This window comes from Ricinus communis, chromosome 6 (genome assembly GCF_019578655.1).
Source record: "Ricinus communis isolate WT05 ecotype wild-type chromosome 6, ASM1957865v1, whole genome shotgun sequence".
Classification (NCBI taxonomy): Eukaryota; Viridiplantae; Streptophyta; class Magnoliopsida; order Malpighiales; family Euphorbiaceae; genus Ricinus; species Ricinus communis.
The window spans coordinates 15,114,597-15,128,247 of NC_063261.1; the positions used below are offsets into that span (position 1 = coordinate 15,114,597).

At 29.5% G+C, this 13,651-nt stretch overlaps 2 protein-coding genes across 3 annotated transcripts; one reads left to right on the forward strand and one right to left on the reverse strand.

The window, feature by feature from the left end:
- The first annotated feature begins 1,208 nt into the window (after positions 1-1,208).
- Positions 1,209-4,487, forward strand: LOC8281947 (F-box protein At1g10780). The gene is made up of 4 exons (XM_002531381.4): positions 1,209-1,715; positions 2,792-3,534; positions 3,675-3,955; positions 4,071-4,487. The coding sequence occupies exons 2-4, from the start codon at positions 2,793-2,795 to the stop codon at positions 4,305-4,307; spliced, it is 1,260 nt and encodes a 419-aa protein (XP_002531427.1). The 5' UTR covers positions 1,209-1,715; position 2,792; the 3' UTR covers positions 4,308-4,487.
- Positions 4,488-4,641: 154 nt separating this feature from the next.
- Positions 4,642-9,381, reverse strand: LOC8281948 (transmembrane emp24 domain-containing protein p24delta3). Of its 2 annotated transcripts, none has more exons than XM_015726753.3 (5): positions 9,041-9,381; positions 7,703-7,915; positions 7,014-7,090; positions 6,781-6,925; positions 4,642-4,947 (listed from the first exon to the last, which is right to left on the reverse strand). In XM_015726753.3, exons 1-4 carry the CDS (start codon positions 9,257-9,259, stop codon positions 6,781-6,783), a joined length of 654 nt encoding a protein of 217 aa, XP_015582239.2. In that variant the 5' UTR covers positions 9,260-9,381; the 3' UTR covers positions 4,642-4,947. The 2 variants fall into 2 exon arrangements, with proteins under 2 accessions (XP_015582239.2, XP_015582238.2); XM_015726752.3 differs by lacking the exon at positions 4,642-4,947 and adding an exon at positions 4,973-5,133.
- Between the last annotated feature and the right edge of the window lie 4,270 nt (positions 9,382-13,651).

Below are 13,651 nucleotides of genomic sequence, written 5' to 3' on the forward strand. Positions count from 1 at the left end.
TGAACTATCAACTATCAACTACTGGCTATTAACTATTGGAATAATTTAACCAAACAAATATTTTAATTTATAACAATTCAATATATGTGATTTTCGTGATTAGCATCTTAAATTATCTTTATATTATCATCCATACATAGTGTTTTGATCTAAGATTTCAATTCCGTGAATCCTCTTGAAAGAAAGGGGTGCCTTTGGGAACATGGACACAGGTGGTGCATGACTATCGTCAGCTCGTGTCTAAAAAGAATTGATATATAATTCTGATACTCCTGATATAACACTAATATTATGAATGTGATATTGATATGTCAATAATATCAGTGTCACATCAGCTTACTGAATGGAATTAAACTAACATACTCTAAATTACTAACTGTAATTTGTCATAAAAAATCATATATAAAAATTGTCTAAATATACAGTATTTCAGATTTTTTTTAGAAAAAAACTTTTTCCTAACTATTATAAACATTAATATTCATTCATAAAAAATATATTTTGATGTTCCATAGTCCATAAGAGGCCGAGTGTAATTTAATGACTTAAATATATACACCCATAAAAATCCATAAAAATCAATGGTCCAACCACATAAAAGGGAAATCAAGAATTGCCAGAAACCTGTATCATTTGAAATCCAAGCTCCCCTTATTATTATTTTATTTTTGTTTCAAAACCAAGCTCTCTCTTATTATTCTTATAATTATTATGGAAAGAAAAGATTTGATAAAAGGCAGTAAGGAATTTCAATAACCAGAAAGAAAATCATTTAATTTAGTCCATTTAGGGATTTAGGGTTAAATGCTACATTTATACTTTACCTAATTTAGTTGAGTCTATGTAAATAAAATAAATAGGACCCTTAATTAAGACATAAATCATGAACAATATTAGAAATAAAAATGGTTTAAAACTAATAGCGAAAATGAAAGAGTGTATCTTTTTTATTTATTTTAATTTAAAAAAAAATTAAATTTAAATTTTTTTTTGTTATCCACACTCGTTAAATAAATAAATAAATAAATAATATCAGTAACAGAAAATAAGAATTAAAGAAAACTTATATTATTAATATCATGTGGGGAGTGGTTCCCAGTTAACAGCAGACAACTTGCATGTAAGTCAGGGACTGCCGGCTCATCATATGCATGATCACTCACAACTCACAAAGCTTCTGAATCACCTTAGCGACTCGATCAAGCAAACATAAATAAACCCAACAATATATAACAGGACCCACAGAAACAGCACAAAGTTTCAGATGATCTCAACCGTTGATTAAACAGAGATCCATACACAACAATATCTAGTTGCAGAGAATCATAATTCTCTTAACAATATAATTTTTTTTGTAAAAATGGTAAAAAGAAGAATGGAAAAAAAGAAAAAAAGGATTTTCAAAACATTTGAAAAGAAAGCGGGCTATTTTAGCATTTGCAGGTGGGTTTATACCGTTTGGAAATGGGTTTGTTATTCAAAATTTGAAAACCCTCTCTTCATTGTACATAGCGCGCTCTCTCTCTCGCTCACTATCTCCATTTCTATATAACCTTTAGTAAGTCGCCACTGTCACTTCTGTTCGCAGAAGACCCTCAAAAAAGAAAAAAAAGAAAAAAAAAAGGAAACAGACTAAACCCTTGAATTGAATAGTATCCCATAAAGCTCATCAGATCTACTCTTTTCTTGAAATCTCAGATTCAAAATTTCAATTTGTAAGCTCTCTCTTTTGCTTTTTTTGGTTACTGGGTGTTGTTTAGATTTTTGTGTTAAGCAATGGATGCTTGTGTCTGAATTCATTTAGATTCAATTGAGTGAAATATATATGCAATCCATTTGTTTTTGTATTTGGGTTTCTTGGTATTATTCTTAATTAATTTTGATTAGATTATTATTAATTTTTGAAATGGACTCATGGGTTTTGTCTTAAAATGTGATTTTATCATCTGGGTTCCTAATAACGTAATTGTCTTTGCTATATCAATTTGAGGGGAGGCTAAACCTATAAAATTTCATAGTGCATTCAACTAAATTGGTAATTTGGCATTGTCACTGGAACCTCTTTTTCTTACAAGTGGCTCAAAGTTTGACTATTGAAATGTTATGAAGTTCTTCATGTTTGGTTTTGGATTTTGTTACTTTATTCATTTACTTGACAGGGAAGAATATCCTTTTTTCTTGTTGAAGATACTGAAATGTGCTTCACAGAAAGTGCATGTATAAGTGGCATTTTTCTGTTTCGATATTGCTGATTGGAAAAGTTTGACCCCTACCTTAGGTCACAAATGAGACGATGAATTATCTAGAAATTCAAGTTAAAGAAGAAAGAACTCCTTCCTTTGCGTTTGTAGCTTTAAAGGTTGCTTCTTTTGCTCAGAATTTTCTAGTAATTAGACTTATAATACAATACTGAGGAGGGAATACTGATTCAAGTACTAAGGTTAGATGGTCAATTTTGGTGTTCGGTTTTAAAGCTCTCTCTATATTTAGTTTAGTGAATGTCTCAATAGAATCTTCTTTTGGTTGATACTTAATGGATGCATAAAAATCAGCTTCGTATTGAATATGTTTATGTAGTTGTCGTTCTTTTCCAATATTATTAAATCCATTGTATCTCATTGGTGTTTGTAGAAAGGAATGTTCTTTATGAATGTCTTCACAGAATCTTCTTTATGGTTGATATTCTATGGAAGGATAAAGTTCAGCTTTTTCTTTTTTGTGTACGCATTTATGAAGTTTTTCTTTGGCAACATCAGTAGTTAAGTCCGCTGTATTTGATTGGTGTTCTCAGAATGGAATCTCTTCCTGATGCAATTGTTCAATACATACTGTCACATATGAAGAATGCAAAGGATGTTGCTGTTTGTAACTGTGTATCCAAGCGATGGAAAGATTCGTTGCCTTATATCAAAAGCCTTTACTTTCCTCGGAACTCTTTCGACAATCACACAGGCATTGATCACCCTGATAGCATTGTGTGGAAGATGATAGCTTCCATTGTCCGATTAGAAGAGCTTGTTGTATACAGCCCATTCTCAAGCACAGGTCTTGCCTCATGGCTATTGCTTGCAGGTTCGTCGCTCAGACATCTTGAACTTAGAATGGACAATCTTGCCGAATACCAAACGTGTATTGAAAGCCCCTCAAAATTGGAATGCATTAGTGCTGCAAAGAATTTGGAATCCTTGAAGCTTTGGGGTGTCTTAATGATAAACTCACCCAAGTGGGATAACTTCTCAAAGCTTCAAAACCTTGAAGTTGTTGGTGCTAGATTGGAAGATCCTGCATTATGTGCTGCCCTGCAGGCATGCCCTAACTTAAAAAATTTGCTGTTGCTTGGTTGTGAAGGTGTTAGATCTATTTCAATTGAGCTTCTACATTTGGAGCAATGTAAACTGGATTTTTATGGCTTGGGTAATTGCTCACTTACCCTTACTTGCCCAAAAATGGAATGCCTTGAAGTACAAGGTTGTAGTTGGATTAGGGTCCGTGAGACTAACTGCTTGAGGAAACTTTCAATTTCTAATAATGCTGGTAAGCTTTTGATTTTCAGTGTCAGTTACCTATTAAGAACCTTGAGATTCTCATGTCTATTTACCTGTCAACAATAAAAGATACTGGTTGATGGTTTTAAATCAGCATAATTGAATCAAACTCTTGTTAAATGCTTACAGGAAGAGTCTACATGGTGGACTTTGGAAGGCTTGCTGCTTTAGAGTTTTTGTCTATCAGAGGAGTCCAGTGGTGTTGGGATGCAATAAGCAAAATGCTTCAGTGGGCCAGTGAGGTGAAGCAGCTATACATGAAGGTGGAATTTACAGGAGACTTTGATGCCCTTTTGCCCTTTCCAGAGGTTGACTTTGTTGAATTTTTTAATAGCCATCAAAAGCTGCAAAAGTTTGATGTTCATGGAGCCATGTTTGCAGCTCTCTGCCAGAAGAACAGCCTGAAAAATGTGCGCTACGTAAATTATATGATGGATGTTTGAGAAGTGCAATGTTTTTAATCTCTTAATGCTTAGTGAATCCTCAAATTTGCAAAATTAACAGAGATAATTCATCTTCCTGCAGGTTGAATCAGGCTTTGTAATTCCTTGTTTGGAGGAGGTAGTGATCACAGTCAGATCGCCATTAAATGCTGAACAGAAAATGAGCACCCTTGAGTCTCTGTTGAAATCTGGGAAAAATATAACGTCGATGGTAATAAGGATTCTTCAAATGAAGAGCAACCATAGCAGCGCAGATGATTTTTTCGATGATATTTGCAGGTTTCAGCGCATGAACCGCAAGATTGTTCGAATAGAATAAAGCTTACATGGTAACTGGAGAAGTCGCACCCTCATTTATGTAGTGTCAACGCACATCATTCATTAATGTTCACTGATCAACAGTTTTGACCACTGATTTGATTCAAACCTCGGTCATTCTTTAATGATTGAACTGATAACCATGCTTTTGAGATTTTAATTAACCTGCAGATTCAAGGTAGCATACTGATTTTGCCTTCTTTTTGGTTAGCCATTTCAGTATGCATGTTCTAGTTTTACTGGTGAATCCAAACCCAAAAAAGAAAGAAAAAAACAACTGTTAACTGATGTGCTTGAATAACCAAGTTCCAACATGGATGTGGGGTCTATCAAAATAAAGTATGAATGTAAAGCTTTAAGATTGCTTATAGAATGATAGTTGAAAATATAGCTATGTCTTAGGTTAGGCATCTTTGGAATTCTCCAGTCAATTTCAGCAGGGTAGTGAGGTAAGAAAACAACGCAAAAAGGTAACCTGCTACTTGCTTGTGCCATTCCCCTTTTACTCATTACCTCATGAGTGCTTTGTTTTACTCTTTGGGATGAAGATGATATTAGGAGGTGCTGCATTTTCTTACTGCCTAAAGAAGTTTGATGCAACTGCTTATTCTGTGTTGTTCCGTTCATCACTATCTTATACTCTGCAAGAAATGCAGTTCTTTAATGAGACTTGGATTACCCTTGGGGAACTTCTATCATCTGGATTCCTGAGTGCCCCTTTACTCCACACTCAACAATTCTGTCTTGTTATCATGTCACTCCTTTAGGCCATAAGATACATAGTCAAACTCGATTTACTCTGTTTAACTTGCTTGGCTTATTATGGTCTGTTAGCAATAACGAAGGAGATGAATAGTTAAAATAGAACTTAAAAAGATTAAAAATGCAAAAGAATATATATAGGTTCTTACATTTCTTGCGAGATTTGATTATGCATACATTTAAGTTCTTTTGTTAGATTTTCTTTTATTGTTAATCAGCCTAGTTGAAGGACAATCAATAAAAGGAATTTTAGTTTGGTTCTTAAATTTAATATTATGTAATCATCACAAATTAATTATTATCAAATTAGAGAAAAATAATAACTTTAGCATAATTCAATTTGAATTTCTCACAAAAATAACTTGTTCTTATTTTTTATTTACCACAACTTTAAGCATTGTGTTTAAGAATATCAATCATTAACAGATTTCGTTTCAATTTTAATTTTATTTCAAATTAATCAAATCAATATACCTAAAATTAAAATAAATATTTAACCATTTTTATTTTCTTTCTAAAAATTAAAAATACATAACAAGTTAACAGAAAAGACAGTCTTGAACTCATAATTTATTATAGATTTTCATACTTATATCAAAATGATATGAAATTAAAACTATTAATATAAATATCATCTAAAATGCCTGAAATTTTTTAGTAAGGTAAAATATATTTGATCATATTTTTTTAGTAACTCAAATCAAATTAAGCTAGAATTGGAAAATTTTGCTTTACATTGGTAACAAAAAATATTGAGTTTGATAATCACTATTAAATTTAAGGACTAAACTGAATGTTTTTATTATTAAGTCCTTTGATTAGGTTAATAAATAGTAAGAATTAACATAAAAACTTGATACAGAATCAAAACTCCATAACCATTTAACTCAACTTACAACTAAAATTATTGAAATGTTAAATATGATTAAAATTTAAGGAGGTAAATGTAATTTGCCCGGTATATGAATACCAATCTGTCACCTCTTAAATAGAGAATCTTGTTTTTATGCAATTTCATTTACGAGTATCCAAAGCTATAGGAAGCACAAATTTGGAGATTACTCAGATGTTAAAATTTCTCAAGCTTACATGGTTCCTTCTATTACAGTATTTTAAAAAAAAAGTTTATATTTTTATTCTTCTTTATTTTTTAGAATATATAGCTTGTGTTTTGTCTTCTAATTCTAATTTTTTTTTTCTTTTTACTGTAAATGTTGATAGTTACATGCTAATCAGCTAATCATAGTCTAGTTCGTACGAGAAATTCACTAAACCTGTAACTTTCCTGACAGTATTTTCAACTGAGATTGGCTCTTACTAGGCTTGCATGCACAATGCAAACAGGCCAACCCTTTTGTTGATTCTACCTTGTTGCAAATTCCTGATGAAAATCCACCATGAAATAGTTTTAAACTAGCTAGATGAACATCCTGTAAGGTACCAGGGGAAGATACATGCAGAAGATAGAAACTATAGTCGAGTATTTCTGAACACAGAAATTTTAAACTTGGATGTAATAGCAAATGTTACGTAAAAACAAGTAAGATATTGGCCTAGGCTGTTAAAGATGAAAACTGAACGCATTGTCAGTGGAAGTAAAAACGTTACTCTATTCATGGTATCAAAATTTTTCTGCAACGTACAATAAAAGGAAAATGAAGGAATTCCAAAATTTGCTCTTTTCCCAAAACAGTAATAAAAATTACCAATACCTAGATAAGCTTCTTCTTTTGAAAGAATCGCTTCAAGTGCCACAACTGCAGAGCTGAGACCAGAATGCAGACACCTAAAGACATGATACTAAACCATGCAACTCTAGCATTTGTTGTCTCACTCATTGTCCTCAACTCTGCTTCTCTGCGAGCATAACCGGGATGAGAGAAGTATTAGGTATTAAAACAAAAGTGCTCAAGAGTCTAGTACATTCAAATTTCAAAATATTAACCTGCTTTTGAGATAGAGTAAATTCTCGTGGATGGCCTCCACTGCTCCTTCAAGTTTCCTCAGCTCAAGTTCAACACCCTAGATGAGGATAATAAAGGCATAATCAACATCAATATAAGAAAATAGCATGCATGCAAACATTAAAGGAAAAAAAAAAAAAGCATATAAGAAAGTTTTAAACTGCCCTAGATAAATCTAATCTCAATAGAAAATTCAATCACATCTCAAGAATATCAACCCCTTCTAGACTACAGGTCTTTCCTAATAAAGAAAACTTCCAAGATCAACCATAATGAAAGCTAAGCATCTGTAGCTTGTATTCTACTCAAACCTCTTAAATTTTGTTTTAATAAGGGTTAAGGACCAAAAACTCCTTGCACCTCCCTCATTAACATGTTTATTTGGGTTAATATTCCACAAATCTACAGCTGCATCAGTCTGCACTAGATTTATAGGGCAAGTTACCCACAATTGTGAAGAGATGATAGAAAAAATTGGCCATTCCAGTTTATAGATTAATAAAATTTGTGCAAGTTTTTGATACAGAAATCATGACAACTAGCACTTTTTAGAATTCATTCAATGTCTACCCGACGACAGGTGTTACCATATTCGTTTCTTTACTCCCTCTCTTCTTGGTGTCTTTACTTATTTCCAGGTTAAGGGAAAGGAACAAGTTAGAGTGCTAACCTCAATCTTCTCTTTTCTTGCAACTGATTCCCAATCCTTAGCTGCAATTCCAGTTTTCCAGTCAAGATTAACACTTATATCTCCACTTCCTTTAGGATGGCTATCCATCCAGAAACATGCCAGATAGTTGCCAGCTTCATGAGTTGTGAATGCAAATTGACCATGTGTCACATTCTCCCTGTGGTGAAGATTGTTCCCATAGGGTGACGTAACCTATAGAAGAAAACAAACTGACATGAAAAGTTATTCGTGAAATAGTAAAACAGAGGCCAACTGGACAAACAAGTTTAGAGAAAAATCTTGCCTTCGAATACATTATGATGCAAGTAGGAGAAACAAATTACTTCCTAGCAAATTTTAAGAGTTTTGGGGTTTATCACATTTAATGTTTCTATACCATTCAAGAACATGAGACTCTTGCTACATTACATCTCAGCTAAATGATGAAACTAAGGCTATTATTTAATACTTATGATGACAATTTGCTGAGTTTAATTCCTTAATAATTTTTCCCTTTTAGCTACTTTTCCATGTGTTCTGGCACCAAGTTACTTGAAGCCTCCTATTTGTCCAACACTAAAAACTTTACAAGTTTCTCTAAAAAGGCAAAAAATGCTCCTTAAAACAAAACACCAAAATCCTTCTTTAACAGCATATTAACTCCAAAAAGCGACATAATCCCATCACAAACTTTCATTTGAATAAACTATTACATCACTTTCATAGAAAATATCGGTTGTTGATTTGCATGTACATAAGTTTCCATTTTGGAAATACAACCTTATCCTCATGCTCCATTGTAGAGGCATCAGTTGAGAAAAAAGAAAAAGGAATCCTCTTAATTATCTCTTTCTATCTTTAAATGAAAATATTCTAATATAAATCACTCCCTTCCCTACGCAGAATATGAGCAAATGACGAAGGCTTAATTTTTAATTTGCTTCAGTCCCAGCATACCACATGCCTAAACAAGCAGCCAAATTCAAAATCAGGAGTGATCCCTGAGCATATAAGAGATGCATTGACCACACTAGCATTCTCAATTCTCCACAACAATATAATTATCAATAAAACAATGTCTAATAATACTAAAAATGGGCTCATCTTCAGGTTCTAAATTACTTTCATTTGCACAACCAGGCTGGATTATGGATGAACAAAATAGATCTTCCAATGAATTCAATTGCTAACAAATCAATTCCCAAAAAGGGTATTCAAGACCCAACCCAAAAAAACCAAAAAATTCAAAATTTTGACTCTAAAGATCCATCATATATAGAGAATACATTATCAGAATTGAATCAAATACCAAATAAAGAAACGGTGAAAAGATTGAACCTTGATAGAGATAGTGGGGACAAGAGAATGGTCATTAGCAACGACAACATAATCGGCTAAAACAACAACATTGGAATGCAATTCCTCAGAGACACACTTTGTTCCTGTCGCCGGCAGATTTAACCATATCCCTTCACTCACTTGAATATATCGCCAAAGCCATAGCGTTAACAACAATGGAAACGCCACCTCCCTGCGCAGGTTAGCACCGAGCCCCATTTCTAGGACTATTTCCAAATGTCAGCACTCTCAAATCTCTCTCTCTCTGTAGAGTTGTTTTTGGGATTATAAGAGAAGTTGACGAAAAGAAAGTTCAGTTTCAATACAAGCTAGCTTAAACCAATTCTCTACGCACCGTTTTGTATGTTCTCTTTCTTCTTCTTTTTTCTCTTTTTTTTTTTTTTTTTTGTCTTTTAATAATTATAGCAATTAAAACTGCTTAGATTTTGCTCTTCATAGTGATTTCTCTGTTTTATTTTGGCGTGGGAGAGGTGGGGTCAATTTTTGCTCAATAAAATTATCTGTTAATGTTAGTTTATTTTATTCTAATACTTCAACTTTACTAAAAAATTTAATCACATTAGTCACTTATTTTGTTTATTATTATCGTTATTATTTTAATTATAAAATTAAGTTTATAAATAAAATTTAATAAAATTTATAATTTTTTAAAAAATAAAAATTAATTTTTTATTTTTCATTTTTTATATTTTTATTAGTATAATAATATAAAAATTATTTATAAATAAATTTTATTATTATATAAACTAGAAGTACTCTCAATATTTATAAAGTAATACTATCAATATAATTAATATTATTATTTTTAAAATTAGAAATTGTTCAAAATTAAAAATTAATTATTAGTTAAAATAATAACAAAAATATTATATTATTTTTTAAAATTAAAATCATTATCTAATTAAAAAATTATTTACAAATTAAATAATAATATAATATGATATGATATTTTTAAAATAGAATTAGAATTATTATCTAATTAAAAAATTAATCTATTAATAATATAATATTAAAATATAATTAATATGTTATTTCTTAGAATTAAAATTTATATTTAATTAGAAATATAATTTATTAATTAATATATTAATAAAAAATTATAAAATTATATATAAATTTAAATGTCTATCAAATATAAGTATATATGTTAAAAAGAAATTAGATTCAAAATTTATATATATATATATATATATATATATATATATATATTACTAACTTACTAACTACATAATATTCTCTTTTAGTTTGATGAGGTTTGAGTCTTGATTTCTACCCTTAAAATAGTCTCCTTAATGCTTATTTTCTTTGAACTAATAAGGCAGATGCTGCCACATTGTTGATTTCGTAACTTATTCATTCTTTTTGAGGTTTTCTTTAATTCAATCGATTATGAATAACTTACCTCTTGAAAGTTCTAGTAAATTTTTATGTTCTTCATCAGTTTGAATATTCGTGGAGTTAGTATGCATATTTATTTAGTGTTGGATAGTCATTTTTCATATTGTGGTCCATCTAATCTGATCTAAGAAAGGTTCATTTGTTTTCTTAATTTTCAAATAAGACTTGAATAAGTTCACAAACCAACCAAATCAAGCTAAATTTTGGCTAGTTTGAACCGAACTCCTCTAAAAACGACTCAAATCCAACTGAATATTTTCTACTCATTTATAGTTTATAAATCTAAGCAAATTTAAATGGAGTCTAATGGTAACAAATTGTATTCAAGCTGAAGTATCTTTTATTTCAATTATATAGTAAAACCTGCAATCTCCAAACTAAAGCTGTCCTCACACTAGATACTCCCATTGGGAGGTTGGAGCTTGTTCTAGATATTGTTTAGCAACATTAATGGGTAAGATATCCATTCATTTAAGGATGTTTGAATCCCATTAGAAAATGTATATCCAAATCCATTCTAAATCCATTTAATGAATTGTCTTTGTTATCTTAATCTTTTACAAACCCGAATGGAAATATCTACATACTAACTGAATTCGATTAAAATCAATTTAAATTAAATATATTTATAGATATTGATGTTTCAAATTTAGTACTCACAAGTGTACGAACCGAATGATAGTACAGGCAAGTTTATTACGAGATCAATCTCATAAAGAATTATAGAGTATATATTATAAACACCAACTATCACACAAAATACTAAAAATAATTTTATACACTCTAAGCCAAATTTTTAGAATGATTTTAAGATTTAGAAAAGTAATTAAATAACTAGAAAATAAATATACAACTGGAATAATTAATGTAAACTATATGATAAAATATCATTTAGTCTAACAGATATTTAGTAATCCCCTTATTTCTCTTAAGTCCAAATCTAATGAATGAGATGGTGATATGTTTTTTTTCTAAGTCACACAAGCTAATGATACAACTTAGGTTTTTTATACCAATATAGATTAAAGTAAAAATAATGTTTCTAATACTTTTAACCTAAAAATTTTCATAACAAATATTACCATTAAATTGATATGATGATCAATCAATAATAATAGATGAAATTAATACATGTATGAAGGTAAAGAAATTATTTATTAAACTCATAATATATAAGGTTCATATATAAATACAAAGTCAAACTAAATACTTATGGAACTTAGCATGATATATTTAATCCAATGGTAATTGTAATTAAATAGAAAAATATAAGATATATAAAACAAAAAATTAAAACTCCCTCAAAATTCAGAAGCTCTTCAAGAAATGAAGAAGATTGATTCTCACTCTCCACGTCCTGAAAAGTTTCTCTGATTCTTGAAAGAACAATGCAAAGATTAACTAAATATTGTAGAAGATGAACTATATAGAATTCACCGAGAGAATAATAATAGATCCTCCCTCTTATTTTATTAACCTCTACTTCTTATAGAAATTCCTTTCTTAGAGCCTTTCTTTCAGCATAACACTATTATAGTTATCTTTTTTACTGTCCAAAATAAAATAGACAACTTAAAATATAACTATCATTAATTATATCATAACTAATTAATTTTCTCTTCGTGGGCTTTGATAAATTCGGCTAGGCTTGTGATTTTGGTAGTCGACGTGTATTAATTCCAAGCCTTTTACAACTACAGTACAATTAAAGTTCATTCATGCATTTTTGACTCATATCCTCCTTTTTCGGCTATTATTATTTGAAATTAGACAAGAAGACTAAGTGAGATAAAAATCACATATTTCTACATATTATGTATATAAAACATATCAATAAATTACTAAAATATCTTAATTATATATACTTAATATGAACTATCAATATTTAAATGGGTAGCAGGTATTCTACCAGTTTATCTAAACTTTCGGATAATTAAACGAGTACTCATTTACTAAATCCATTTATAATAATTAAATTCTAAATTTCTATAACAAAAATTAATATAAATAAAAAAATATAAAATATAAACTAGTCAAATCTAAATATTCAACGTTAAATATTTAATATATTAATACAATTCAAGTATAAATTTAATAAATTTTAAAATAATACTTTAAATAATAAAATTTAATATAATCGGATTCGAACAACGAATACCTGCGGGTTCATATTCGATCCAAACCCGATAAAAATAGTAAAATTAAATTTTAAACATGTATTAAACTTATTTATTATTATTTGAATTCATCCTATCATGGTAGGATAAGTGGATACCCAACCAAAAATACCCCGCCATCCCTAATGTTGTTAGATTTAATTTGAAGTCTTTGTGCAAAGTTTCTATTTGTTTTGTTTCCAGAGCTACTAATGGAGAAACTCCTAAATCTATTGATTTAAGAATACGATAAGATTTATAGCTTCAAAGTATGCATGCCACTGTAATAGTTTTGTTTTTTTTTTTTTTTTTCAAAAAGAAAAAGAAAGAATTATTTTGATTTAAAAATAATTATAGAAAAAAGGATATAGTTTTTGTTGATTCACAAAAAATGCAGAAAACTGAAAAAGAAAAAAAGTGTTCTCTTGAATTATATTAATATGAAAACGATCTCTTAATTAAGACCATAAGAAAAGTTGCTGAATAATAAAATATTTATACTTAAACTGAAACTTCTATAATATATTGAGATTAGTATTAGGTATTAAAAATATGTATTTAGATTTTTTATTTTTAATAAATAGATTAATGTTTTCCTAAATCTCTTTTGTCAACCCACTTTTAAGAAAAGACATTAATTTATTAATTTTTTTAATAGCATTTTTAAACCCAAAAGAATTAAAAAGCAGTCTTTACAAAAATAGTTCAAGTTTTATTGATAATTTTATTAATAATTTTTTAAATTTCATAAATTAGAACATGGAATACATAGTATATATATATATATAATGTTATATATAAATTTGTTGTGGACCCAAATATTATTAGTTTTATAGTATTTTGTGATTATAAATTTATCATATCATAATAATTTTAAAAAATCCTCTTTCTTGCATCTTTGTTTCAAACATTAGTTTCTAACCAAGTATCATAGCTAACTAATTAATGTGAATTTTTAACATATTAAGGTCCTAATAAAACATCAATGAGGAATTCAATTATAAAGTATTTTCTTATTCTTATATTTGATGAACCA

Excerpts from the sequence above, each read along its gene's own strand:
- LOC8281947 (XM_002531381.4), top strand. The coding sequence starts at position 2,793 with ATGGAATCTCTTCCTGATGCAATTGTTCAATACATACTGTCACATATG. Across the intron at positions 3,535-3,674 it reads TTCAATTTCTAATAATGCTG|GAAGAGTCTACATGGTGGAC; the intron begins GTAAGCTTTTGA and ends AAATGCTTACAG. Across the intron at positions 3,956-4,070 it reads AGAAGAACAGCCTGAAAAAT|GTTGAATCAGGCTTTGTAAT; the intron begins GTGCGCTACGTA and ends ATCTTCCTGCAG.
- LOC8281948 (XM_015726753.3), bottom strand. The coding sequence starts at position 9,259 with ATGGGGCTCGGTGCTAACCTGCGCAGGGAGGTGGCGTTTCCATTGTTG. Across the intron at positions 7,091-7,702 it reads CAAGAAAAGAGAAGATTGAG|GGTGTTGAACTTGAGCTGAG; the intron begins GTTAGCACTCTA and ends ATCCTCATCTAG. Across the intron at positions 6,926-7,013 it reads TTACTCTATCTCAAAAGCAG|AGAAGCAGAGTTGAGGACAA; the intron begins GTTAATATTTTG and ends TTATGCTCGCAG.